The 26,675-nt window shown below is 51.6% G+C and overlaps 1 protein-coding gene across 1 annotated transcript; it reads right to left on the bottom strand.

Moving 5' to 3' along the window:
- Positions 1-23,574: 23,574 nt before the first annotated feature.
- faslg (Fas ligand (TNF superfamily, member 6)) lies at positions 23,575-25,464 on the bottom strand. The gene is made up of 4 exons (XM_028810566.2): positions 24,955-25,464; positions 24,753-24,810; positions 24,334-24,390; positions 23,575-24,247 (listed from the first exon to the last, which is right to left on the bottom strand). Exons 1-4 carry the CDS (start codon positions 25,231-25,233, stop codon positions 23,847-23,849), a joined length of 795 nt encoding a protein of 264 aa, XP_028666399.2. The 5' UTR covers positions 25,234-25,464; the 3' UTR covers positions 23,575-23,846.
- Positions 25,465-26,675: the final 1,211 nt, after the last annotated feature.

Below are 26,675 nucleotides of genomic sequence, written 5' to 3'. Positions count from 1 at the left end.
GACTCCCAACTGGCACTGGTTAGTTCATCTGAGCCCGAAGCTCCTACCAGTCCGGGCACTACATTGGCATTAGCCCTCCGAGTGGAAGAAGACGTTCAGTTCTCAAACATTTACATTTGTATTTTATTCTGTTCAGTTATGTGAATAATAATAATAATAATATAGCGCCTTTCCTATGTTCAAGGCACTTCCCAGAGTGTTATGAAGAAACAGTCAGTCAGTTATCCAACCCACTATATCCTAACTATAGGGTCACGGGGGTCTGCCAGTGCCAATCCCAGCCAGCATAGGGCACAAGGCAGAAACAAACCCCGGGCAGGGTGCCAGCCCACCACAGGGCACACACCAAGCACACCAAAGACAATTTATGATCACCAATGCACCTAACCTGCATGTCTTTGGACTGCGGGAGGAAACCCATGCAGACACGGGGAAAACATGCAAACTCCACGCAGGAAGGACTCAGGAAGCGAACCCAGACGGGTCTCCTAATTGCGAGGCAGCAGCGCTACCCACTGCGCCACCGTGCCACCCTCATGAAAAAACAGCGCTTCCTGGATGGGACATTCAAACAGAAAGATACAGAATATGCAAAGGCATAAAATAGAATAAAAGACAATAAACCAGAGTGAAATCCTAGATCAAGACTAAAAGAAGGCCAATGATACACAATGAAAAAGCGAAACAAGTGTAAGAAGTGCAAATTTTGACGGAAAGCGGCAGCGTCCCCCTCCTGACCCCACATGCCATCTATGAACATGTAGCCCTTCTGGGTTTGAGGGCCGTTAGTTTATTTTTCATTAACTAGTACAAGAAATGCCATGGCATCTTGCCTGACGAAGGGGCCTCGAAAGCTGGCATATTGTACTCTTTTTAGTTAGCCAATCAAAGCGGGCATTTTGCTGGACTTCTCACTACAAGAAAAGGCAAAAAGAAGCGAACGGCTGTTTGAGAAGCGCCGGGTGAACACGCCAGGCACACCCACCGTGAGCGTATCTGTGCTGTGATTGGTCAAGTGACGGCCTGTCTTCTGCTCCTGCAATGGGATTGGGCAAAAGGAGAATTTGGGGTGGGCTTTAAAACGACCAGGACGCGACCGGGGAGCTGCGCCACTCCAGTTCTGCTTTGACTTGAAAAAGGGAAACGAGAGAGAAAACATGAAGAAGTAGAAAAGTAAATGGCGAGTGTGGCATCGGACTCAGCAGCGTGGCAGCTGCGACTGTTGGTCGTCGTTTGCACTCTGAGTCACGCCAGGGTTGCCAGGCTGTCCCGAGTTCAAGTAACAAATCCCGAGTCCCGCATTGCCCCTGAAAATACCGATTGAAGAAAAAATTATAAGTAGGATTCTGCGCCCTCACTAACTGGCACTCTGTGGGTGACAGCAGGGCCTTCAGCTGTATATAGCGCCCTGACTGTGGACTGACCTCCCGCCATTAATCACCTCAGCTGACTCCCCTGAGGACATTAAACTGACCTGACATTCGGCCCCTCTGTCTGTCCAGGTACTCTGGGTTTGCATTTTTATCACAATTTATGTTATTTGTTTAAGGTGTTTTTAATACTAGATGTTGTATTTTAGTCTGCATTGTTGTCTTTTATTCGATTTGAATGTTTTGCTTATCCTGTGTTTATCTTTATTTAGTGAGGATATTATTTGTATGTCGGTCCTGTTGTTCTTTTTGAATTTTGGGCAGGGTGCTACATAAATAAATTGGCAATTAATATCTAGCATAATTCAGTGTAGAATATGGATTGCCGTTTTCTTCACATACATGTTTAAAAATATTAGATTCGCTAAAATGTTTATTCTAAATTAGTTTAGAACAATATTACACACATGCATAGTACATTTGAAAAAACGTAATCACTTTCATTATGAACGTTTTATTAAACTCTAACGTGGTGTAAACACTGTAACTTTATTATATTTTTTGTTTTATGAATGTAAACTAAAATCTATTTCACTTAACACAGATCTTGATGATTTTCATTTTGCCGACATGTTAAATGTTCCCACAGACCCGGACACAACGTAAATGTTAATATTAATATTTCACAGAGTTGTTTAGTTTGATGTGTGACACGACGTGATGGCAGAGACCCTCTGAACTTCACAATGACGAGTATTATTTGGTTTGATCTTCTCGTTTTTATCGCTTCATTTCTGAACGAGTCTTTGACCCGACGTTACTTGCCGAGACTTTCCGAAAGTCATTTTACGAAGTCAGTCCTGCGACGACGGAGACGTCACTTCCGGGTCTGTAACTGCGGTGACGTCTGATGCTGCGGCTCTGCCAGTGGATATTATTGGACAGCCTGGGGTGCCACCTTTGTGAATGAAATTTGTAAGTGCCAGCTGACGCCGGGTGTTCGTGTCGTCGTCCGTTTGTCGTGCTCACCGTGGCTGCTCGTTTGTGATTCGTTTTGAAAGCGAAGTGACGCTGATGAAGACTAACGAGGCAGGTCGTGTTATGTGACACATAAAGTACAGTATGTCTCAACTTATATCAACTTATATATATGTTTTATATTTGTTCTCTTCTACATATTTACTTATGTTTAGAACTGCAGCTCTAATTATAATTTCATTCAAGTGATCTGTTTCTTTGTCTTCCTTAGTCCCTTAACATCTTTTTTTTTTTTTTGGTCACTCATACTGGTGGCTGTCCCCCATTAGAACATTAGGACACTCTAGACGAGAGCCGACCATTCAGCCCAACAAAGCTCGCCAGTCCTCTCCACTTATTTCTTCCAATAAAACATCAAGTCGAGTTTTGAAAGTCCCTAAAGTCTTACTGCCCACCACACGACTTGGTCACTTATTCCAAGTGTTTATCGTTCTTTGTGTCAAGAAAAACTTCCTGTTTGTGCCAAGTTTCCAACTGTGTCCCCATGTTCTCGATGAACTCATTTTAAAATAACAGTCTCGATCCACTGGACTAATGCCCTTCATCTCTGTAAAGGCTCAGCTCCTCTAATCTTCATCACTCATCCCCTGTAGCCCCCCATAATCAGCCCAGTCGCTCTTCTCTGGACCTTCTCTTGTGCTGCTATGCCTTTTTGTAGCCTGGAGACCAAAACTGCACACCCAGGACTCCAGATGAGGCCTCACCAGTGTGTTATAAAGTAGAACCTCCTGTGACTTGTACTCCACACATCAAGGCGCTATATAACCTGACAGTCTGTTAGCCTTCTTAATGGTTTCTGAACATGTCTGCCAGTTGAGTCCACTATGACTCCTAATCCTTCTCATAAGGTGGACTCTCGATTTTCTGACCCCCATTGTGTATTCAAACCTCACATTTTTACTTCCTATGTGTAATTCTTTACATTCACTGACATTAAATGTCATCTGCCACAAATCTGCCCAAGCCTGTCTGCTGTCCAAGTCCCTCTGTGATGATATAACAGATTCCAAATGATCTGCTAATCCACCTATCTTGGTATCATCTGCCAACTTCACCAGCTTGTTCCTATCTAAATCATTTATATTTATTAAATGTGCCCCCTGCTGGTCACCACTCTTAACATCGGCCAATTCCATCTGTGATTCTGGAAGTCTGGTAACTCACTGGCCATGAAGGAGAACACCTGGGGCCTCCTATATAACGGCGTGCGTAGAACTCACACTATAACATGACGTAAGCACAAAAGCTGAAATGTGCATACGCACAGAAATGCGTGGAAATGTGCGTGTCTTTACGCCAAGTGTAGGTTTTATACATCGTGATTTGAACGTACAAACGTTCTTACGCAGCATTTCTGTGCATACGCACCGTTTATACAGGAGGCCCCTGGAGTGTGTGGAGGACACCTGTTGGGGTGTCGCTGAGCCCCTCTGGATGAGTTCCATTGTCCGTTTCATTTTGTTGTCTTGCCTCTACGCACCCCAGCGTCGCTCAGGCCTGTGACATGAGGGTATGTAACGTGTATTTGTAAGGAGTCTTTATGTTGATTGGATGCGCCGTTTGCTGTTTATCACCTGATCCTCGTTTTCCTGTCTTATGTCGCTCATATATTATGTCGCTATAAATACGTCCATACGTCGCGTGGCTTCTCCTCTTGTTGATTCAGCGTCACTTTACATTTTGTTTGAATGACTTTTCGTGTCCATAACAGTCTGTGTGATGCCAGTGCAACTCATTTGGTAACAATGCCCACCATACTCCCCATCTCTGACCCCATGAAACCCACTGAGCAGCACTTTGTCTCAGTCCTGGTCTGCTCTGAGGGACCCCACAGTGCCACTAAGCTGGTCCTGTTCCCATCACCCCTCCATCTCGATCATCTCGAGCTCATGGCACCCTGGCCTCACCCTGAAGGTTCAGCTCCTCCACGTTGTCCCCCTCAGTCCTTCTCACAAGGTCACACTTCCTTGTTGTCTTCTGGACTTTGCAATCCAAGGAGCACAACGCGGCACTGCAATGTGTCAGACAGCTCACATGTCACCTCTTCTGTCTCATGTATCACGTGTCAGGGCGCTATATAACTTAACCTCCTTTAAGCCTCTCTGGACTGTTTGGATGTTGTTAGTGATGAGCCCACCATGACTGCTCCCATTGTGTCTCCAACCTGACTAATTCCTTCCTTCATGTAACCCTCGACTTTTACTGACCTCAAATGTCCACCCAAACCTGTGTTGCGTCCAAGTCCTTCCTTCTCTGCCATTCCATCTCCTTGGTCACTGCTCCTCATTTCTGTTCTTATCTGATGACCCCTGCTGGACATCTCATTTAAAATCACCCACTTCTGTTTCATTCCCCCTCATCTCAGCACAACACGTTGATCTGTCACTTCACGCGGCCCCTTTTATCAAAAGCCTTCTCACCTGCCCCTCACTGCTGCTGTTTCTTCCTCACCAAGCCCCTCCGTAGTAGTCAACCGTGATGTGCCCACCTAAAGCCCAGCTCACTGCTGCCTAACGCGCCTGGTCCTGATGTTCGTTTCCTCTTCTGCTCCCTTCAGCCCAAATGACGTCAAAATGCCATCGGTGGATGTTGGTGTCGGGGTCTCTGACTAATTGGACTTATTTGGCTGACACCTTTGTCCAAACTGACACTTGGTGTCCTTTCTTTCAGTTTTTACAGTTGGAGCAGAGGCAGGTGAAGTGACCTGCCCCATAGTGGGATTTTAAACCCCCCGCCTGCCCGCCTCAGGACTTCTGGTCCAAAGCCACACGGTCAGTGGGTCTTAACTCTCACTTTTATAAAATGTCTTTTTATATTTTGGGACTCAATAGACAAAAACGGATCAAGGAGTTCTCTTCTCTGACACACTTGCCATTTGTGAACCGCACAGCTGGAATGTCACCAAGTGTGTAAAAGAGGAAGGGACAGCAGAGCTTGAGAAGACGTGAAGTTCACGCAATGCCCAAATGCTGCACTGGCACAGTTGGTGGCTTTGGCGAGATGTCGTTTTCAAGCAGGGACTGAATATGAGCCTGGAAATGAAATGAGGCTAAAGTCAGATGATGATCTTCATCAGCTTAGGAGTTAGGAGGAAGAAACCAAATCCATGAGAGAGCCGTGGAGGACTCATAGGAGGTTTCGGGAAAGGGGATTTTTAGCTTTTAAGCAGAAAGAAGAGGAACATCACAAAGGTCCAAAATCATGGAAAGTCTCCAGGAACAGATGGCCTGTCAGTTGAATTCTGTGAGGAGTTTTTGGAATTTTGAGCATTTGGCCTTCTAGCCTTTGATGAAGAGGGGCTTCTTCATCATTTATGGACAGCAGTTGGTGGCTTTGCTTTCTCTTCTAATGTCACTAAAATGGTGAGGGTACTCTAGAATGGCGTTCAGAGCGGACTGCTGATGGCCATTAAAGGGTCCTGGGGGGTTAGGCAGGGTGGTTCTCTTTCTCTGATGTTGTGCTTCCTGGCCATGGAGCCCCTGCTGATAAAGCTAAGGAAGATGGCAGGAGATCCATCTGTCCCTGGATGTCCAGTGCCTCCAAAGATGATGTCATGGTGATCCCTGGGAACAACACAGATGTGACAGTCTTAGGTGGCTTCCAAAAAGACTCTCTGTGACAGTAAACTGGAATAAGAGGTGTGTGGTACTGCTGGGGCAGCGTGGGTACAAGAATGGAGTTGAGTATTTGGGTCTGGAAGGCATTGAGATGAAGAGCTGAGAGGGACTAACGGGCAGTGTAAGGACTTGTTGGGAACAGCGGACCTCCTGAAAATGTCTGAAACTAGCAAAGCCACTGAATGCACAATAAAAGCTTTGAATTTGCTCCTCTTGTCCATTAAGGCCAGCGGCCGTCACCAGGGCCAGGACCTTAAACTGGGAAGGGATAAATGGATACACTCGGGACATTACGAGCTGCCAGGGTCTTCAGCTGTGCGTCCACTCATGGCACCTGAAGGTTTTGCTCTTTTGGTGTTTTTCCTGCACGATGGCAGTTTGCCCTCCTCATCACTCAGTCCTGCTTTTACTCTGCAGGGTCACCTCTTTCTTTTAGTACCCCACACCGTCACAACCTCTCGGTGCCATCATGGCACACTTGTAAACCAGCAGCACATGATGGCCTCCTAGTCACATCTCTCCATTTCCTAGCTTACGTCCTGTAAGTGTGAGGTAGGCCTGAAGACCCCCGCCACCCGCAGGACCTCCTCGGCTTTGTTACAATTCAACAGCCTGGAGCATCACGTTAGAAAAAGTCGAGTTTCTCCTCGAAAGATCAATTAAATGAGCTCATCAGGGTTTAGCATTTCAGAGTAATCAGCGTAGAGTTAGGGTGTGGAGGTGATGGGACCACGAGGGTCACGTGACCCAAATGTCCTACAGTTAGCAGACGCAAAGACTAAAAGTGTGAAGTTGAGAAACTTTAAAGCAGATGTGGCAAAGTCTAAAGAGGATGGACTGTGATAAGCTGTGAAGTGTGGAGAGTCGAGGAGCGGGCGAGCGGGGGGGGGGCAGGTTTAGAAGTGTCAAACCGGACAGGAAATTAAAAAAAAACCTGAAAGGGTTAATAAAGAGTTAAAAAAGAACAAAAGAGACGAATAAGACATCTTAGAGTAAGGAGTCCAAAGGGAATCGTAAAGCACATGAGAAGATGAGGGCAACCATTAAGGAGGATATCAGGGGGGCTAAGAGACAGCGGGAGTGGAAAATAGCAAAGAAGGCAAAAGACCACCCTAAGAGATTCTTAATAGGAAAAGATCAGTCAGGAATAGTAAAGAATAATTAAAAGATACCGAGAGGGAAACACATTTTAATGAGGTCTTTACATGTGAGGAAGAGGATAACCTCAGAGGAGTAACAGGGTCTACTAAGGAGGAGCCGAGGGAGAACAGCAGGATGGACGACTGCAATGTGGTGTTCACTGGATGTTCATACTGGTCTTTATAAGCCACCAGTTCATCCAAAATGTGGCTGCAAGAATAACTACACGAACTAGAAAATACGAACACATAACTCCAGTTCTTAAATCCTCACACTGACTCGCGGTTAAGTTTAGGGCAGATTTCAAAATCCTCCTTTTAACATATAAAGCCTTAAATGGCGGAGGTCCGGCTTACTGGTCTGAACTTATCATGACTTACAAACCTGAGCGCACATTAAGATCTCAAGATGCCGGTCTGTTTAAGATTCCAAGGATTAATAAAATAACAGTGAGAGGTCGAGCTTTTAGTTACAGGACCACCTAAACTGTGGAGTGGTCTGCTTGCCACTATAAGAGATGCCCCTTCGGTCTCAGGTCTCAAATCCCAGCTGAAGACTCACCACTTCAGTTTAGCACACCCTGACTAGAGCTGCTGATTAGCTGTGCAGACTGTCATTAGCACTAAAACATCAGTAACATGGCAGTTCTAATGTGTCACTAACCCTCACCTGTTCTGTTTCTCATCTCGGTACTCAAATGTGCAACTTGGTGCCCACTGCCCACCTGCCTGCCTAAAGTAAAGTCATCACTGATGGAGGATCACAGGAATCATCAGGTAGAGAGGTCCTGTCATTGGATTAGTGCTGACTCGGCTGTGGAATGACCAATAGGGGGAGGCAGCTTGATGGCCGAGGTCTCCAGGACTCCATATCATATTATGGGATGTCGTCTACTGTTGAACTCTGCTCTGTACTTGTAATATTTCTGTCGTATGGAGGCTGACTTGCCTTCTGTTCTGTGTGTTGTGTTCTCTTTGACACCCACTGCACGCCCAACCTACCTGGACGGGGGTCTCTCTGTGAACTGCCTGTCCCGAGGTGTCTTCCATTTTGTTTTTTGGAGTTTTTTCTTTGTCTTCTTAGAGAGTCAGGGCTGGGGGGCTGTATGACAATGCGGGTTCGCTGCATGCTCCCATCGTCCGTCCGGGAGCCCTTGAACCCGACACCGTCGATGTTACCGATGAGCTTGGCAGTGAGGTATAACAAGTGCTGAAGTGGAAGTTAAAAACACGACAGAACAAAAGACAATCCTTTAAAACGAGGTTAAAACAACGCAGTCGTTTAAAAACACAAAAGCCCGCCGTCGTCTTTACCTTCTCCCATCTGGGCCCTGCAGCAGGAGAGTCGCTCGTCTACAGCAGCTGACCTTCTCTCTGCTCATCTGGTCTGGAGGCCTTCAGTCGCGTACCCTCCACACTGAGACTTGGCTTCCCGAATGACCAGGATGCCCACGTCAAGGACTTCACCGCCCAAGCCTCCCGACTCCCGCTGCCTTCTCTGCCTTACGTGGCCAGCCATTCTTCTTCTGGTCACTCCAGCTCCTTCATCAATCAGGTGGAGTGACCGCTTCCTTCGGCCAAACACCCTTCTTGGAGGCTCACCTTCCAGCTGCCCGCCCGCCCGCCCGCTCTCTCCACACTGCTTCCTGCTTTCTTCCTCACTCCGCATCCTCCATCTTTCTTTTCTTTTACTTTCCTTTTTCACCTCTTCTTTCTCTCCTTCTCTCTCTCTCCTCTCCTCTTTTTCCTCCTGCTTTCTGCTCTCCTGTAACCTCCGGCTCTTTTTCTTCTCTTTTCCTTTCTTTTTTTCCTCCTTAGCCGCCTCACACTTCTATTTATGAAGAGGACGTGGCAATCGTGGCAATCAGCAGCCCCTGGGAACGATTACAGGTGCGGACCGAGAAACGGCCACATCACGAACTCCTCGGCCACACACCGCCACACCCCCTCGCTAAGCCGCGAGTTCGGCGATTATTTATTTTAAGGGTGGCCCTTTAAACGGGAGCTGTGGACCCGCAACACCACAGGCTGGCAAGAGGCAGGACCTGTTAAAGCCCACTGTGACCCTCCTTGGGTGATTTTGGGCTACACAAGAACTCCATGCTATTGTATTGTAATTGTATAAGAGCTGCTCAGATTAAATAGGCTGAAATCAAACAAATCACCAGGACCAGATAACACGGACCCTCACGTTCTTAAGGAGGTCCTCAAGTGCAGATAGAAACCCTGGACACCGATTATAGGAAGTCACTGAGCACGGAGGAGACTCTCAAGGACTGGAAAATGGAAAAAAAAAATAAAAGGGTGACAGGGCCGATCAGAGCAACTACATGCCAGTCAGCTTAACGGGCATCACAGGAAAATGAATGGAAGGAATAATTAAGGAGAAGATGGAGCAACGTCCTGGCAAGGACAGGACAGTCAGCGTGGGCTCAGAAGAGGGAGACTGGAATTCTATGAGGAGGCAACAAAAGGAGACCACCAGAGTGGAGCAGATGATGTTATTGATCTGGACTTTGAGAGAGCATTTGATGAGGTGCCACCTGAGAGGTGGGCATCAAACTAAAAGAACTGGCAGTTCAGGGTGATGTTCTTAGATGGGTGCAGAATTGGCTCAGACACAGCAGAGGGTGATGCTGCGAGGAACCTCATCAGAACTGGGTGACGTTAAGAGTGGTGTCCAGCAGGGGGCAGTAGTGGGGCCGCTGCTATTTTTAATATTTATAAATGATTTAGATAGGAATAGAAGGAACAAGCTGGTGAAGTTCACAGATGATACCAAGATAGGAGGATTAGCAGATAATCAAGAATTCATTGAATTATCACTGAGGGACTTGCAGGCTTGGGCAGATTTGTGGACGATGAAATTTAATGTCAGTAAATATAAAGAATGACACATAGGAAGTAAAAATCTGAGGTCTGAAAATCGAGAGTCCACCTTCTGAGAAGGATTTAGGAGTCATAGTGGACTTGACTGGCAGACAGTGTTCAGAAACCATGAAGGTGACTCACAGAATGTCAGGTTATATAGCGCCTTGACGTGTGGACTACAAGTCCCAGGAGGCTTTATAACACACTGGTGAGGCCTCATCTGGAGTCCTGTGTGACGTTTGGGTCTCCATAAGGACATAGCAGCACAAGAGAAGGTCCAGAGAAGAGCGACTGGGCTGATTAGGGGGGGCTACAGGGGATGAGTGATGAAGAGTAAAAGAGCTGAGCCTTCACAGAGAGGAAGAGGAGACCTGACTAAAATGTTTAAAATGATGAAGAGGAGTTAGTCCAGTGGATCAGATGGTGACTTTAAAATGACTTCACGGGGACACAGCTGGACACTTATGAAGGGTGAATGTCACACAAACATCAGGAAGGAGAGTCATGGAGTAAGTGACCGAGTCGTGTGGTGGACAGGAGGACTTCAGGGTCTTTCCAGACTCGACTTGGTGTCATTTTAGAGGAGTTAAGTGGACAGGACTGGCGAGCTTTGGTGGTCAGGATGGTCTGCTCTCGCCCAGATTGCTGTCTCTTGTCCAGTGCCATGTTGGACAGGTTGGCACAATCGTGTTTTTATGGTTTAGGCCTTCGTCCCACACTTGACCACAGTCTGCTTGACCGCTGGGCTGCACTTTGCTGCTCTTCTTTCATTCCCACATGTGGTTCCCAGCATGGCGCTCCTCAGATTGTTCTGGCGGCCCCCTTTAGCGAGTCCCATTTGTGTGTCAGACCACCTCTTGGCGTGTCACACATACGTGTGTGTGTGTGTGTGTGTGTGTGTGTGTTCAAAGCAGCCAGAGTGACAGATGTGAGTGGCCCTTAGGTGTCTGGTCACACTCTCGATGACGAGCGCCCCTCTCTACGTCACCCGCTGCCATCGCTGTGCTCTTCAGGCCCCCCTTTTTGTGTTTGCCCTTCTTTCAGGTTTGTGGTTTTTTTGATCTTTTGTGTTTTTCTTTGTTCTTCATTTCACTTTTCGTTTCTTTTTTTAGCCCCACATGCCAGTCGCGTTCTTTTCCTTTTTTATTTTATTTTTTTGTATTTCTTCTCATTTAAAGTTTCGATGTTCTGATGTTCTCTGAATGTTTCACTTTCGCACTTTTGATGGCACTTCTGTCCCGTTTGTCACTCGTCCTTGAACTCCTGACACTGACGGCCCACCATGAGCCCGCCACCCCCTACTGTCTGGTCCTCTACTCGCCGTCTCCACCGGGGTCCTCAATTTGCCCCAAAGGATGAAGGGACATCGTGGCCACTCCGTTCATTTTGTGTATTAAGTTAAATAAACTCCTGAATACACAAACTGAAGGCCACAAAGCAAAATCCAAAAAAGCAAAAAGACCCCAAAATAACCAAACGGGACTGGCACAGCTTCGTCATGCCACCCTGGCTTTGCGTTTGCCCGGTGTGCCCGTCTGCTGTGTTTCAGTCATCCTGAAGTGACATGCAGCTCTGTGGCCTGTCCAGCAGGTGGCAGCGTTAAACCAGGTCTGCGTCCCGTGGCTGTCACTCCGTCTGCTCTGCTTGTCCCACTGTGTCCCCTCTTCTTTGATGTTTCCACACAATTTGCTCCCTGCTGTCCCTTTGGTGCCCTCCATTTAGTGGAAGGTGACCAACAGCTTGATGTTAATGGCTGTTAGTGACAGGAATGCAGTGCAGCCCACCGAGCCCAAAGTCCCAAAGTCAGGCTCAGCTGGCCCAGTGCCCTTCATGTCAGTGTCGTGTCATTGTGCCCACGACGTCCAACGTCACAGATTTCACTGACGTAGACCTCGTGAGTCAGGGCAGGTGTGAGTTGTGATGCACCAACAAGCTGCCGTCGACGTGAGGGTCCCTGATGCCACCTTGGTCTTTACGGGTCACTTAAGCTCAAGGCACGTGTTATCCTCTGCTGTGACGGTGTGCCAACTGATGGTGGTGCAGACTATTCAGTCTAATATGCCAGCAGCAGTCTGCCAAAGCACCTCATCGCCACGGGAGTGAGTGCCACTGGCATGTGACCATTCAGGCGGTCCACTTCTGTCTTTCTTGGCACAAATCATTTGTAAATTGCACCTCTAATCACATCAGGAGCGTAATAACCACAATATCCAGCAGAGAGCACCCTAAAGACCACCGACAGATGGCATTCAGGTTGTTATCAACAAGTAGGACTGAACTTGGGTGGCATGTGCCAGTCATACAGGCATGTAGAGCAGCAATGTCTGTGTGTTTTTGGCCTCTTCTACTTTTAATTCCACTCTTAACTTTTGAGAAATGCCAGGCCAGTGACATTTGAGTGCCATGACAGCTCTGGCACCCCATTGTGCCATCAGCTCTGAACTTAAAATGAGACAACTGGAGGCGCCATCCACTGCCCTGGTCAGAGCGCCTCATGGCCACATTGTCACACACTGCTTTGTCTGCTGTCCTTGTAAAGTGCCCAGCTGATGGTTCTCACTGGACTGGCACTGTAGGAAGTGATGTGCCCTGGCTCAGTATGCTCCTTCCACCCTGTTTGCCATGCTCATGAATGCTGCTGGTGAATGGCATTGAACCTGAGGGATGGCACAGGACATCAGGATGGCCTTCTGCAGCAATGGCAGTGAAATGGTGAACTCCAGTTGTCTGCAGAATCCAGGCTCTCACGGGCATCTGCTTCCCGCAATTCATTGTTCTGCGCATAAAGTGACAAAAAAAGAACAAAAGGAAACAGAAATGGGCAAAGGGAGCACCGGCCGTATGCCACTGGGGTCCCAAACCTGCCAACATGTCCTCCCTTCTCTTCTTCAACTTTGCTCTTTATTTTCTTCTTTAATTCTCCTGCTCAATTGGTGCCCATTTAGGGATGGTATCTGGCATGAAAAGAACAGGAGATGGCAGAACTCAGTGGGCTCAACAGACAGACATCTCCTCACAGGGTGTCCATCACTGCCTCCCAAATGACTCCCTTTAGAGGAGCGTGGGCAGGGGACAGGGCAGTTGGGACTGGCATGTGCCGACCAACACATTGTCACCCTGTGATGCCAGGATTAGTGAGAGACAGAAATGACAGGAAGATGTGAAAGGAGCTACATAATGTGCTTATTCAGTCATTACTGGCTGGCATACAGAAGACTGGCGGGTGCCAAGGGACATGAAGCATGGCACCATGACTGGTAAGCAGAACTACCTTAGCTGGACAGATTGAGGTGAAAGGCACTCTATGATAGATAAAAGGTACAATATAAATGACAGATACCGAGACAGATAAGGCACTATATAAACGAAACTATAAGAGAAGAGGGACAATGTGACAGACATGAAAGAAACGACATCAGTGACATGGAAGTGAAAGGCACCATATAAGTGACGGGTAGCTAAATGGGAATGGCGCTATATAATTTAGGGTCACACATGCATACATCAGGTCTTTGCTGCCCTCCATTGTCTGATCAGTTGGTTGAATGTCCCCACTTTGTCACATCTGTCCTCCTCAGGACGCTCGGGTCTTTTATCTACTGTGAAATGTCCCCCCATGTCACTTGTGTCAATTGTGTTTGTTACAGTGACAGCCCAGACAGATGAAGTGACTCCATCAGTGCTGGCCAGAGGTGTCAACTGAGCTGGCAGCCTTGGGCATGAAGACCACTGTTCCTGCTGGTGGGCTCGCTAGTGCGTGTGTGTGTGTCTGTGTGTGTATGTGCATGTGTGCGCGTGTGTGTGTACATGTTGTGTTTACGTGTGTGCATGTGTTTCTGTGTGTGTGTATGTGTGCGCGTGTGTGCATGTGTTTCTGTGTGTGTGTGCGTGTGTGCATGTGTTTCTGTGTGTGTTTGTGTGTGTGTGTCTGTATGTGTATGTGCATGTGTGTGCGTGTGTGTTTACGTGTGTGTGTGTGTGTGTGTATGTGCGCGTGTATATGTGCGTGTGTGTGTGTGTACATGTTGTGTTTACATGTGTGCATGTGTTTCTGTGTGTGTGCGTGTGTGTGTGTGTGTGTGTTTACGTGTGTGGGTTTACGTGTGTGCATGTGTTTCTGTGTGTGTTTGTGTGTGTGTGTCTGTATGTGTATGTGCATGTGTGTGCGTGTGTGTTTACGTGTGTGTGTGTGTGTACATGTTGTGTTTACGTGTGTGTATGTGCGTGTGTTTGTGTGTGTGCGCGTGTGTTTACATGTGTGTGTGTCTGTGCGTGTGTGTATGTGCGTGTGTGTGTGTGACTGTGTGTGTACATGTGTGTTTACGTGTGTGTGTTTGTGTGTCTGTGTGTGCGTGTAAGTGCGTGTGTGTCTGTGTGTGCGTGTAAGTGTGTGTGTATGTTTACGTGTGTGTGTGAGTGTGTGTGTATTTGTGTGTGTGTGCGCGCTGATGACTCCATCTTGATGAGACGCTCAGTAAACCTCAACAGCAGCAAACACGTATTTAACAAACAAGAACTCGGCTCAGCAGCGAAGTGCCCACTAAATGCCAGGAAGCTGCAGAACTGAAGGGGGGCTAAAAAAAATGTGTCATTGTCATCGCTAAGACGGAAATTGGGCACAAGGCTGAATGTCACCTTTGGTCGGAGCAGACATTTGAGACAGCGCAGGAAGTCCGGTGTGAACTTCAGTTTCCCACTTTGCTTTCTTGTCCACAAGACCAGGCGGGGGGCCGTGCAGATGGCAAATGGCATTGAGTAACAAAGACGCACTCAAGGGGCTTCGAGACACGGACTTGATGTTTGATTATACTTACAGAAGGTGGGCGTCTGGTACTAAGATGTGTAGCCTTGGGGACACTCGTGTGGCCAGCGGTGGCAGAGGACACATTGTTGTCTTTGCTGTGGCAGGCAGGAGTGACACAATGGGCTCTGCTTCATGAAGTGTGGTGGGTGCAGATGCCAGTGTTTGGGCATCCAGTGCTGGATCTTCGTGCCCCATTACATCACTTCCTGAGGTCACAGTGGTATGGACACCGCAATGACACGGGTGACACACATTACCTGCTGGGCTCCAGCTTTGTGGAGGGTCCCCAGTGTGTCTGTAGTCAATGCCCTGCCGTGGCTTCTGGGGACACTAGAATGAGGAAAGCCGGTCACAGTGTCCTCCTCGAAGTGTGTCTCTCTGTGTGGTGCGTTTGGTGACTTCAGCGCATGCAGGAAATTCTTGAAGAGCTGACTGTGGGTGACAACTCAGTGTGGTCTGCCTCCTCGTAAGTGGTCCATAGTGGGCATGTCCATGGCTGTAACCCTGCCCCTCCCTCCCTGCCCACTGTGCAGATGACATGTGATTGGGGAGCCAGAAAAGACCGATGAGGTGGCTTCAGGTTTCAACAGCTTAGAGACCCACAACGGGCACAGCACCACCGGGGCACCTCCAGCTGATGGCCGCTGCCCTGTGCTGCCCACTGCCCTCTCATCGTACTCATTCATCTCGGCACTGCTGGACTCTTTCTTCCCACCATCAGGTCGGTGACACTGGCATTGCTCACTTGTGCCAGGCTGGAATGGGGAGGTTAGCAAAAAACGTCCACCAATGGGCTGATTAGCAGACCCCTAGACACCATGAAGAGGAAAAAGGATGGAGTGTCACCTTGGTACTCATTCTCATACTGGGTCACTCTGGAACAGAATAAAGAAGACAAATGTGAGACCCCAAGGCTCACTTTTGTGCCAGTTGCTTCCTGTCCCCTGCTCAGGTTTGTCCCCATGTTGTCCCCAGTGCCTTGTATTTGCAAGGACCATCCACAGCCTGATGGGTACAGTTAGAAGATGAGGCAGAGCTGTCTGTCATGTTGTATGCACATGCCAGGAGGGTCCACAACAAAGTGACATCAGTCAGGACCTCAAGGGTGGGCGGCACGCAATCCTGAACTGTGAGCTTTGATGGGCATAGGTGGGTATCAAGAACAATCAGGCGGTGATGAAGCCACAAGTTGTCCAGGCAGGTCACATGCTCATGTGACTCATCCAGCCCAGGTGCCACCAAAGGTGACAGCTTCTGGGGTTGGAGAAAAAAGGTCACAGGCCACCATTACAACAAAAGAAGCACCACAACGGAGGTCTCCAGTCAGCATGGCCCCCTGTCACCTGGGTATGGCCTGATGCTGTGTGGCATGACACCCTACAGTTTGGAATTCCCACCTGTCCAGACATCACTTTAAAGTTATGCTAGAAGAAGAAGAAGGCCATCGGTAGGTGGTGGTGACCAAAACTGTAAAACCAAATCCAGCCGGTCAGGGAGGCTGTGGCGCACAAGTGACCAAAGTGACGATGGGGACATGTGAGACTTGGGAGGGCAGGGACAGCTGGGAGAGTGGACACAGTCACAGGCCTGAGAGTGACAGTCCACTGGAATAGCTATGGGGACATAAAGGGACACCTGGACCAGACAAAGTGACTAATAGAAAAGGAACGGTGTGGTCACAGGGGCGCTCTTTACAGGAGAGGGGACACGAGGGACTGAAGGTGGTGGCACTCGTCTTTCATGTCTGTCTGTCTATCATGTAGTGCCATTCATGTCTCTCTAGTAACTTGTTATATGGCGCCTTTCCCACCTCTCAATGGCAGATGGTCACCATTACTTTCCAGTGACACCCAATAATAAAAGCCAAACTGGGGAGTCATCCTTTGTTTCACCCAGTTGTGTTCTTGGACCCACTCAGGTTCAAGCTGACCCCCTAGCCCTGGCACCCTTGATCTTCATGCCCAGCTGGCATCTTTCTGCAGGTTGAGCTTCCCATGTTCTTCTTCTTCATCTTCATCTTCTTCTTCTTGTCACTGTGACCTTCACTCCTGGTGCTCATCTCATTGTCATCAATTTGTGACTCCACAGATGCCCACTGACTTCTGACACTCGATGGTAAGGCACACGCGCCTCAGATACTGGGGGACCTGAAGGTGTAAAGCGCCCACCCACCCAGTGGGGGTCCAGCATGTCAGAAGGAGAGCCGACTCAGTGGACGATGTCCTCATGTGCTCTGACGTGACCAGCACACAGGTGGGTTGACAGCTTCATTGAGGACACCGCGGGTGCCACTGGGCACTGCCAACGTGGCCCAGAGGAGCAGACAGGGCAGCTGAAGGCAGCGGCTTGAAAGGGATTTTTATAAAGTGGTGACCTGACGTGTGGCACCGGAGAGGGTGGCTGTGACATTGGCTGCGCCTCCCCTACTGGCACACCTGGCAGCGAGAGGGACTGTGAAGAAGAAAAGAAAAAATGAAGCAAACATCTCACAGCCTCCTCATCACCTGGGGCTGTCATGGTGGTCCGCTGAGGTGACGATGACGCTGTCCGTCTGTTTGACCAGAAGGAAGGAACTTGGCAGTGAGGTGTCCTGCTAGGATGCCACGTGGCAAGCTGAGGGGGGTACAACATGGGATGGGGGGCTACTGTACTTCACTGCAGTTAGAGGGGCATTTCTTACATTAAATAGTAAAGCAGCAATGTCACCGTCACAGAGCCCTGGTCTCCTTCAGCCAGTCTGATTTTATCTTTAAATTATCTCCATGCCAGCCAGATGTCTGCCACTTGGTGGTCTCACAATTCATCTTCATCTTCACTCCTGGAGACAATTCAAATTCTTCAGCCTGCACAAAAACGACGATGACACCGACACACATCAGCGTTACACGGCAACAATATGACAATGGCCGTGACGAGTCAGTGTGCTGAGGGTCCGGGGACATCCCTCCTGAGTCACATCAGGGGTCAAGTAAAAGTCACAGAGGAAGGAATGAGCGCCGGGACAAACCAGACCGCTGCTCAAAGCCCACCATAGGACACCAAACAGGAATGTCCCCTCAGTGCGCCTTCCCTGTCACGGTGGCTTTCCGTTAGCCAAGGCTCGCACTTGAACCCGAGTCTGTCCTGTCCAGCGACGCCCAACATATGGACTATTTATAAACCGCGGTCACAGGACGTCACCTGTGTGGTCACAAGAGGGGCGGGACTTAACTCTCAATCTGCATGTTGACAATGACTGACAGCCTCCACAGGGGCGGGGCATAGACATGACACGCCCCCAGTTCATGAGCACAGCCAATCAGCCAGCAGAGCGCAGTATAAGTCAGTCAGTTAGACGTGGCAGCCTGGCGCGACCCGTTAGTCGGACTGCCTGAGCCTCCCATGCATAGAACAATAGGGAGCGCGATGTGAAAGGGACATGGGACACCGTGTGACATTGTGCTTAACGTTCTGCACTTGGGACCTGCAGGCTGTGGGCTGAAGTTCCAATACTGAGCCCACTGGGTGACCCTGAGCGGGTCACTTCGCCAGCCAGAGCTTCAATTAGAAAATCAGAAAGGACTGAAAGGAGTTGAAAGTGAGATATTGTAAGTCGCCTTGTTAAAGCTGTGACAGGCGCCATGTCATCGACACAGGAGACATAGACATAGACTGATAAAGGTGACAGGTGCCACATCACCGAGAGTTACTTATGACATCTGCTCAGTAAAGGCACGATATCAGATATAGAAGGCCAGGTGGGCATGCTAACCACACAGGGACCACGCCAACAGTAAACACTCAAATGAGACCCCCATCGTGCACATCCTAATTTTGACATTGAATTAACCGTCACCTTACCGTGGTGGAGGGGTTTGCGTGTCCCAGTGATCCTAGGAGCTCTGTTGTCCGGGGCTTTATGCCCCTGGTAGGGCCACCCAAGGCAAACTGGTCCTAGGTGAGGGATGAGACAAAGAGCGGTTAAACAAAACCTCCTATGAAGAAAAACAGTTTTGGACTGCGTTTTCCCTTGCCCGGACGCGGGTCACCGGGGCCCCACTCTGGAGCCAGGCCTGGAGGTGGGGCTCGATGGCGAGCGCCTGGTGGCCGGGCCTGCACCCATGGGGCTCGGCCGGGCACAGCCCGAAGAGGCAACGTGGGTCCCCCTTCCCATGGGCTCACCACCTATGGGAGGGGCCAAGGAGGTCGGGTGCAGTGTGAGTTGGGTGGTGGCCGAAGGCGGGGACCTTGGCGGTCCGATCCTCGGCTACAGAAGCTGGCTCTTGGGACGTGGAATGTCACCTCTCTGAAGGGGAAGGAGCCTGAGCTAGTGTGCGAAGTTGAGAGGTTCTGGCTAGATATAGTCGGACTCACCTCGACGCACAGCTTGGACTCTGGAACCAAACTCCTTGAGAGGGGCTGGACTCTGTACCACTCTGGAGTTGCCCCCGGTGAGAGGCGCCGAGCAGGTGTGGGTATACTTATTGCCCCCCAACTTGGAGCCTGTACATTGGGGTTTACCCCGGTGGACGAGAGGGTAGCCTCCCTCTGCCTTCGGGTGGGGGGACGGGTCCTAACTGTTGTTTGTGCGTATGCACCGAACAGCAGTTCGGAGTACCCACCCTTTTTGGAGTCCCTGGAGGGGGTGCTAGAGGGCATACCTTCTGGGGACTCCCTCGTTCTGCTGGGAGACTTCAATGCTCACGTGGGCAATGACAGTGAGACCTGGAAGGGCGTGATTGGGAGGAATGGCCCCCCTGATCTGAACCCGAGTGGTGTTTTGTTATTGGACTTCTGTGCTCGTCACGGATTGTCCATAACGAACACCATGTTCAAGCATAGGGGTGTTCATATGTGCACTGGGCACCAGGACACCCTAGGCCTCAGTTCGATGATCGACTTTGTGGTCGTGTCGTCTTGGACACTCGGGTGAAGAGAGGGGCGGAGCTGTCAACTGATCACCACCTGGTGGTGAGTTGGCTTCGATGGTGGGGGAGGATGCCGGTCAGGCGTGGTAGGCCCAAACGTGTTGTGAGGTTCTGCTGGGAACGTCTGGCAGAGCCCCCTGTCAGAAGTAGCTTCAACTCCCACCTCCGGCAGAACTTCTACCACATCCCGAGGGAGGTGGGGGACATTGAGTCCGAATGGGCCATGTTCCGTGCCTCTATTGTTGAGGTTGCTGACCAGAGCTGTGGCCGTAAGGTGGTCATTGCCTGTCGTGGCGGCAATCCCCGAACCCGTTGGTGGACACCGGCGGTGAAGGATGCCGTCAAGCTGAAGAAGGAGTCCTACAGGACCCTTTTGTCCTGTGGGACTCTGGAGGCAGCTGATAGGTACCGGCAGGCCAAGCGGAATGCGGCTTTGGTGGTTGCTGAGGCAAAAACTCGGGCGTGGGAGGAGTTTGGGGAGGCCATGGAGAATGACTTTCAGACGGCTTCGAGGAGATTCTGGTCCACCATCCGGCGTCTCAGGAAGGGGAAGCAGTGCAGTGTCAACACTGTATATGGTGGGGATGGTGCGCTGCTGACCTCGACTCGGGACGTTGTGGGTCGGTGGGGGGAGTACTTCGAAGACCTCCTCAATCCCACTAACATGCCTTCCAATGAGGAAGCAGAGCCTGGGGACTCAGAGGTGGGCTTCCCCATCTCTGGGACTGAGGTCACCGAGGTGGTCAAAAAACTCCTTGGTGGCAGGGCCCCAGGGGCGGATGAGATACGCCCGGAGTTCCTCAAGGCTCTGAATGTTGTAGGACTGTCTTGGTTGACACGACTCTGTAACATCGCATGGACATCAGGGACAGTGCTTCTGGATTGGCAGACCGGGGTGGTGGTCCCCCTCTTTAAAAAGGGGGATCGGAGGGTGTGTTCCAACTACAGAGGGATCACACTCCTCAGCCTCCCTGGAAAAGTCTATTCAGGGGTCCTGGAGAGGCGGGTCCATCAGATAGTCGAACCTCGGATTCAGGAGGAACAGTGTGGTTTTCGTCCTGGTCGCGGAACAGTGGACCAGCTCTGTACCCATTAGCAGGGTCCTGGAGGGTGCATGGGAGTTTGCCCAACCAGTCTACATGTGTTTTGTGAACTTGGAAAAGGCATTCGACCGTGTCCCTCGGGGAATCCTGTGGGGGGTACTCCGAGAGTATGGGGTACCGGACCCCCTGATAAGGGCTGTTCAGTCCCTGTACGGTCGGTGTCAGAGCTTGGTCCGCATTGCCGGCAGTAAGTCGAACCCGTTTCCAGTGAGAGTTGGACTCCGCCAGGGCTGCCCTTTGTCACCGATTCTGTTCATAACTTTTATGGACAGAATTTCTAGGCGCAGCCAGGGTGTTGAGGGGGTCCGGTTTGGTGGACTCAGGATTGGGTCACTGCTTTTTGCAGATGATGTTGTCCTGTTTGCTTCATCAGGCCGTGATCTTCAGCTCTCTCTGGATCGGTTCACAGCTGAGTGTGAAGGGGCTGGGATGAGAATCAGCACCTCCAAATCCGAGACCATGGTCCTCAGCCGGAAAAGGGTGGAGTGCCCTCTCAGGGTTGGTAGCGAGATCCTGCCCCAAGTGGAGGAGTTCAAGTATCTTGGGGTCTTGTTCACGAGTGAGGGAAGAATGGAGCGTGAGATCGACAGGCGGATCGGTGCGGCGTCCACAGTGATGAGGGCTCTGCATCGGTCTGTCGTGGTGAAAAAGGAGCTGAGCTGCAAGGCGAAGCTCTCAATTTACCAGTCGATCTATGTTCCTACCCTCACATATGGTCATGAGCTATGGGTTGTGACCAAAAGAACGAGATCGCGAATACAAGCGGCTGAAATGAGTTTCCTCCGCAGGGTGTCTGGGCTCTCCCTTAAAGATAGGGTGAGAAGCTCAGAGTAGAGCCGCTGCTCCTCCGCATCGAGAGGAGTCAGATGAGGTGGCTCGGGCATCTGATCAGGATGCCTCCTGGACGCCTCCCTGGTGAGGTGTTCTGGGCACGTCCAACCGGGAGGAGGCCCCGGGGAAGACCCAGGACACGCTGGAGGGACTATGTCTCCCGGCTGGCCTGGGAACACCTCGGGATTCTCCCAGAAGAGCTAGAAGAAGTGGCCGGGGAGAGGGAAGTCTGGGCATCTCTGCTGAAGCTGCTGCCCCCGCGACCCGACCTCGGATAAGCGGGAGACAATGGATGGATGGATGGATTATGATGGGCATTCTCACCCCATTTGTAGCTCCTTTAAGGACTGTGGTGACCCCTGATGGTGAAATGCCAGATGTAAGTGGGCTCACCTTGGCAAATCTGAATGCGTGGAGGTGTGTAGGCCGATGCCTTCATGTGTGTCTGTGTGCCCCCCATGGGCTCTGAGGCCCAGGCACACCTCTGTTGCCCTTCTGTCCTGGCAGACTCTATGGTGGGCACATTAACCCCTCTGTATGGGTAAGATAAGAGCATCTAAAGTGCAGATTGAAGAATGTCAGCCCTCGCAGGCAGGCAGCCAACCACAAAGAGCGAAGGTCAGAAGGCACCCGCGCCGCTGAGCACAGCTGTGCAGAGAGTGGGAGTGCGCCAAGCCACAGCCGCCCCCACCTGGCAGATATCAGCATAACATCTGTGTGTGTGTGGGGGAGATGGCGGAAACTGTGAGCAGTCTGCCTGGGGGTCTGAGACCACGCAGTCCACGGCACAAGCGCTCACTCAGCCTCTCACCGTCTGTGCGTGACACAGGGAGGAGCTTGGAGGGCGGAGGCGTGGCCTCATTCTGAGGGGCTTCAGGGGGCGGAGTCAAGTCAAGCTCTCATTCCAGCCAGCAACTCAGCCGGTGGTCCACCAATGGTGTGCACTGGAGGGGCTGCTGGCGCATCACAGCAAAGGGCGGGGCTACTGTGAAGGGGACACACCCCTCGGGACCCCTGGCCAGTGCTTGTCCCTAGGGGTGTGGCTAAGAGAATTCATTGAAGGGAGGCCTCAGGCCTACGGGGCGTGACCTGGAGCTCAGACTCCGTCCCATTGGCTTTAGATGCCAGTTGATTTCTGCAGTCTGTTTGTGTCATGTGTCATTTGATTTGGTGACCTGCAGTCATAACCCCTGACTGGATGTTCTCAGTGGATCAAAGCTCTCTAAATATTTCAGATGGCCACCCTCAGGTGCCAATGCTTTGCCTAGCAACAGAGTGCCGAGGCAGGTTGTCCAATTACCTGGAGAAAACGGGCACTGCCAGCCTGGCCAGGGTCTCTGCAGGGGGTGCCGTTTACCACCTCCAGGAGGACAGGCTGAGTGGCCATTTGCAAATTTAGTGGGGTGAGGCAGAAAGACAAAAGTGAGGATATGGAGTGAGGGGGGGACAGCGCAGGTTAAGACCCCAAAGTGAGGTGGGGGGGGTACGGTGAGGGGATGGTAGAAGGAGACACTCAGTAAGACACAAAGTGACCTGACGAGTGAGACGGAGAGGCAGCAAAACGGGGTGTGACAGTAAAGTGACTCGGTGGCAGCGAGGGTCTGGCGTCATTAAGAGTGGGATGTGACCCCGAAGAAAGGCAGCGGGGCAAGAATGGTGAGGCCTCAAAGTGTGGCAGCCTAATGAATGTGACACGAATGGAGTGACACTGACAGCAGAGTGTGACCCCAAGGGAGCCAGCGAGAGACTAGGACCATAAAGAGAGGGCGGGAGAGGGCATGTTGTGCCACCAAAGAGAGGCAGCAGAGTGCCATCCGGTTATGGCGCCGTGGAGTGAGATGACATGGTGTGAGACCCCCACGCCCCAAAAGAGAGACAGCGGGGGGGTGGGGGGTGAGGACATGACGCTAAGACGCGCACGCGGAGTGAGACCGGAGTGCACTCGCCGGCGGTCACAGAACATGCCCAAGAGCCCCGATGCCATCACCAGCAGGACTTTATTTAAATAGACCTCTATAAATAACACTTATTGCACACTTGAACCCGCTACACATATTGGTGGGGCAGGGGTCACTGCGGCAGCCCCCCACCCCTACCCCGGCCTCAAGAGCCAGCTTGATGCCCGTTGTGCCAGCACCCGACCCGGTGCCAGTGAGCCCTCGTCTTCTACACCTTGTACAGTCCAAAGTAGGTGGTGGCGGGCTCCAGGCTGACCAGCGCGGGGTCCGACACGTGCACGTAGACCCTGTCCATCCGGTCCAGCTTGACGGCGGCCCCCAGGTAGCTGTTGCCGTACCACCTGCTGCCCCCGACGCACTGACTCAGCTTGCGGGACTGCAGGAGCAGCCGGGGCTCGACGGAGCGCAGGGTCTTCCGGTAAACCGAGTGCACCACCAGATTGGGCACGGGGCAGCCCTGGCTGCGGAAGAAGACGCTGGAGTAGACGAAGTAGTGGGCCGTCTCGTTGATGACCAGGCTGTGGTCCCGGTACTCGACCCCCTCGGTGAAGGCCCCTCGGGCCGCGCTCTCCCAGACTAGCATTCGTGAGCCCACCGTGATGTTCTTCACTGCAAGAGAGAGGGAGCGCGTCACACACCTCGGTGCCAGGAATGACCACCACAGCTGGAGACCCCGCACAGTCACCCACACTCACCTGTCAGATGGGCCGTCTTGCTCTTCTCGGTTTTCTCTGTGGTGGGCTCTGGAAGTCCTGTGGGAAGTTGGGGTGTGAGGGTCAGTGGACGGTCAATCCAGAGCAAAAGAAGAGCTAGACATGGGGCCAGCGGGCAGCAGGAGGGCACCAGTAGGCAGCAAGACAGGAGGGCGCCAGAGAGAAAATCTGAGCTTGAAGGCGTGTTAAAAGGAAGCACTAAGGTAAAGGCAGAGGGGTCAAGCTTGGGGTCCGCAAGGACAGGAAGCACCGGACAATCCCGGGGTCAGCAGGCAGAAAGAGATGAGACGGCAGACGGGCAGCCTCAGCTTGGGGTCAGCAGGCCGAAGCAGACCACCAGGTGAGGGTCAGCAGATGCGTGGCCGACAGGGCTGGGTGGCCCACAGGACGCTGTCACTCACCGATGTGCTTGTACTGCACAGGCGTCTCCTCGGCGGTGGCGGCGGCGGTGCTTCTCATCTGCAAGTACAAAGGGGCGCGTTCTGAGCACACATCCTGTTTCCGATGGTCTCAAACCACATCTGTGCTGACAGGTGAGGGCCGTCACAGCGCCAGTGGCACGGCACGCATGACCACCCCAGGGTCCGGCTCCTCGGTACTCACCTCAAGCAGCTCGTGGCGCAGCCAGTAGATGTAGTAGGCACCGGCGCCCAATGCGAGCAGCGTGACGATCTGGATGAGGGCCAGCAGAGGCCACCATCCCGAGCAGCCGCTTCTCTTGTGGTGCTTCACGGGGGGTGGCAGCACTGACCATGTGGGTATGGGGCCACGGTCCAGCGACGATTGTGCAGGGAGCCCTTGGTCCACGAGGAACACCTGTGGGTAGCTGTAAGCTGGAATGGGTTGTGTCCTCCTGGGGGGTCTCCTCGGGGGGTCTGCCATTTGCTGCTCTGTGATGTTGCTGCCCCTCTCGCGACCTCAGGTGACTGACTGACTGCGAGCTCGGCAGGCATCGCTGATCTTGCAGGTCACAGGCTCCACCCACCTGACCTCGCACCTTCTGATTGGACGGCTCGCCCTTACCAGCTGTAACTAGTTTCTCAAGCACCCTTTGTAAGCAGTGCGGGGCAAAACCATAAGAGAGCGCGCGCTCACGAGGGTTCAAAGCGGAGAGCGCGCGCGCACTCACACACACGCACATCGGTCCAGTGCCCGGCACGCGCACACAAGCGCAAATCCACGCGCTGCGCGCCCACACGCCGGTACGGCCCATGCAGCTCTCAGGGGGCTCACAGTCACGCGCAGCGGCACACTTTGGTGCGACTAGACGACCCCCCCGTTCTGTCCTTTCCTTTAAGGGGTGTGTGTTTCACTAAGGCCGTCTGAGGCGGCTTTGTGCGCCCGCCCGCTGGTCTCTTACAAGGCGCTATATAACAGCACGAGCACCGAATGTGAACGGCAGTGGTCGCTTTCGGGGAGGGAAAAGCCGCTGAGCCTCGGGTGGTGACAATACCCTCCACCCCACTCCGCCACGACCGCGGCTCTGCGACATCAGCATTTCCTCCGACCGAAGACAACCGACCGGCTTCGAAATTCGTCATCGCTGGCGGCTTACAAGAAAGAGTCGCGCAGTTTCAGGCCGCGCGCGGGAAGCCAAGGTGTTGGAGGGGCTGCTGCTGGGGGTCGAGGATATGACGCACGGTGGGGACCTCCACGTGACCTCGGTTAGGGGGCCACGCGGGGTCAGGAAGCGCCAGCGAAATGGAAGGGGGGGACACGACAAATAAAAAAACAAAAAAGTGCCTTTGCAGAACACATCACGGGGGTCTTCAGGACATCCAGAAAGAGGAGGCTCAGTCACTCAAGGAGAGTCCAGAAGAGGCCACCAAAAGGACGTGACATGCCACATGGGGGTCGTCACTTATGGCTGAATTTGGGTTCTATTGTTAATAATGAACACTTGGTAGGCAGTGTGGCACACGGGTAAGGCTTTGGGCGCCAAATCCCACTCCTGGCACCAGTGTGTGACCCTGAGTAAGTGACTTCACCTGCCTGTGTACCAGCTTGTAAAATAAGGATGAGTGGCAGATCACCAGATCAACCAAATAGATAAATACATCGATAAACGTGAATCCAGATGGCAGAGGTGTGAGGTAACAGCACTAACTGCTGTGCCACCACAATCATGCATAAATGTGGCACCAATTAAGCTAACGGGCACTTCTATGGAATGTGGCAAACAGCAGGTGCTGGCTGAGCCAGAGGTGAACTCAAGTCCCAGAAATGGCTGAAGCACCAGCCCTGGGTACTGTGCCACCGGGGCAAAATGCAATCTGCAGAGAAAGGGCGGCAAACCGCATCGGACCCCTCTGAGGAGCTCTGCC

This window comes from Erpetoichthys calabaricus, chromosome 10, assembly GCF_900747795.2.
Source record: "Erpetoichthys calabaricus chromosome 10, fErpCal1.3, whole genome shotgun sequence".
In the NCBI taxonomy this organism is placed as follows: domain Eukaryota; kingdom Metazoa; phylum Chordata; class Cladistia; order Polypteriformes; family Polypteridae; genus Erpetoichthys; species Erpetoichthys calabaricus.
This window is presented reverse-complemented; position numbering and strand designations above follow the sequence as displayed.

Bases quoted from the DNA above. Each gene is read 5' to 3' on its own strand.
- faslg (XM_028810566.2), bottom strand. From the start codon at position 25,233: ATGGCAGACCCCCCGAGGAGACCCCCCAGGAGGACACAACCCATTCCA. The intron at 24,391-24,752 runs GTGAGTGACAGC...AACTTCCCACAG, and splicing joins TGTGCAGTACAAGCACATCG to GACTTCCAGAGCCCACCACA. The intron at 24,248-24,333 runs GTGAGTGTGGGT...TCTCTCTTGCAG, and splicing joins CAAGACGGCCCATCTGACAG to TGAAGAACATCACGGTGGGC.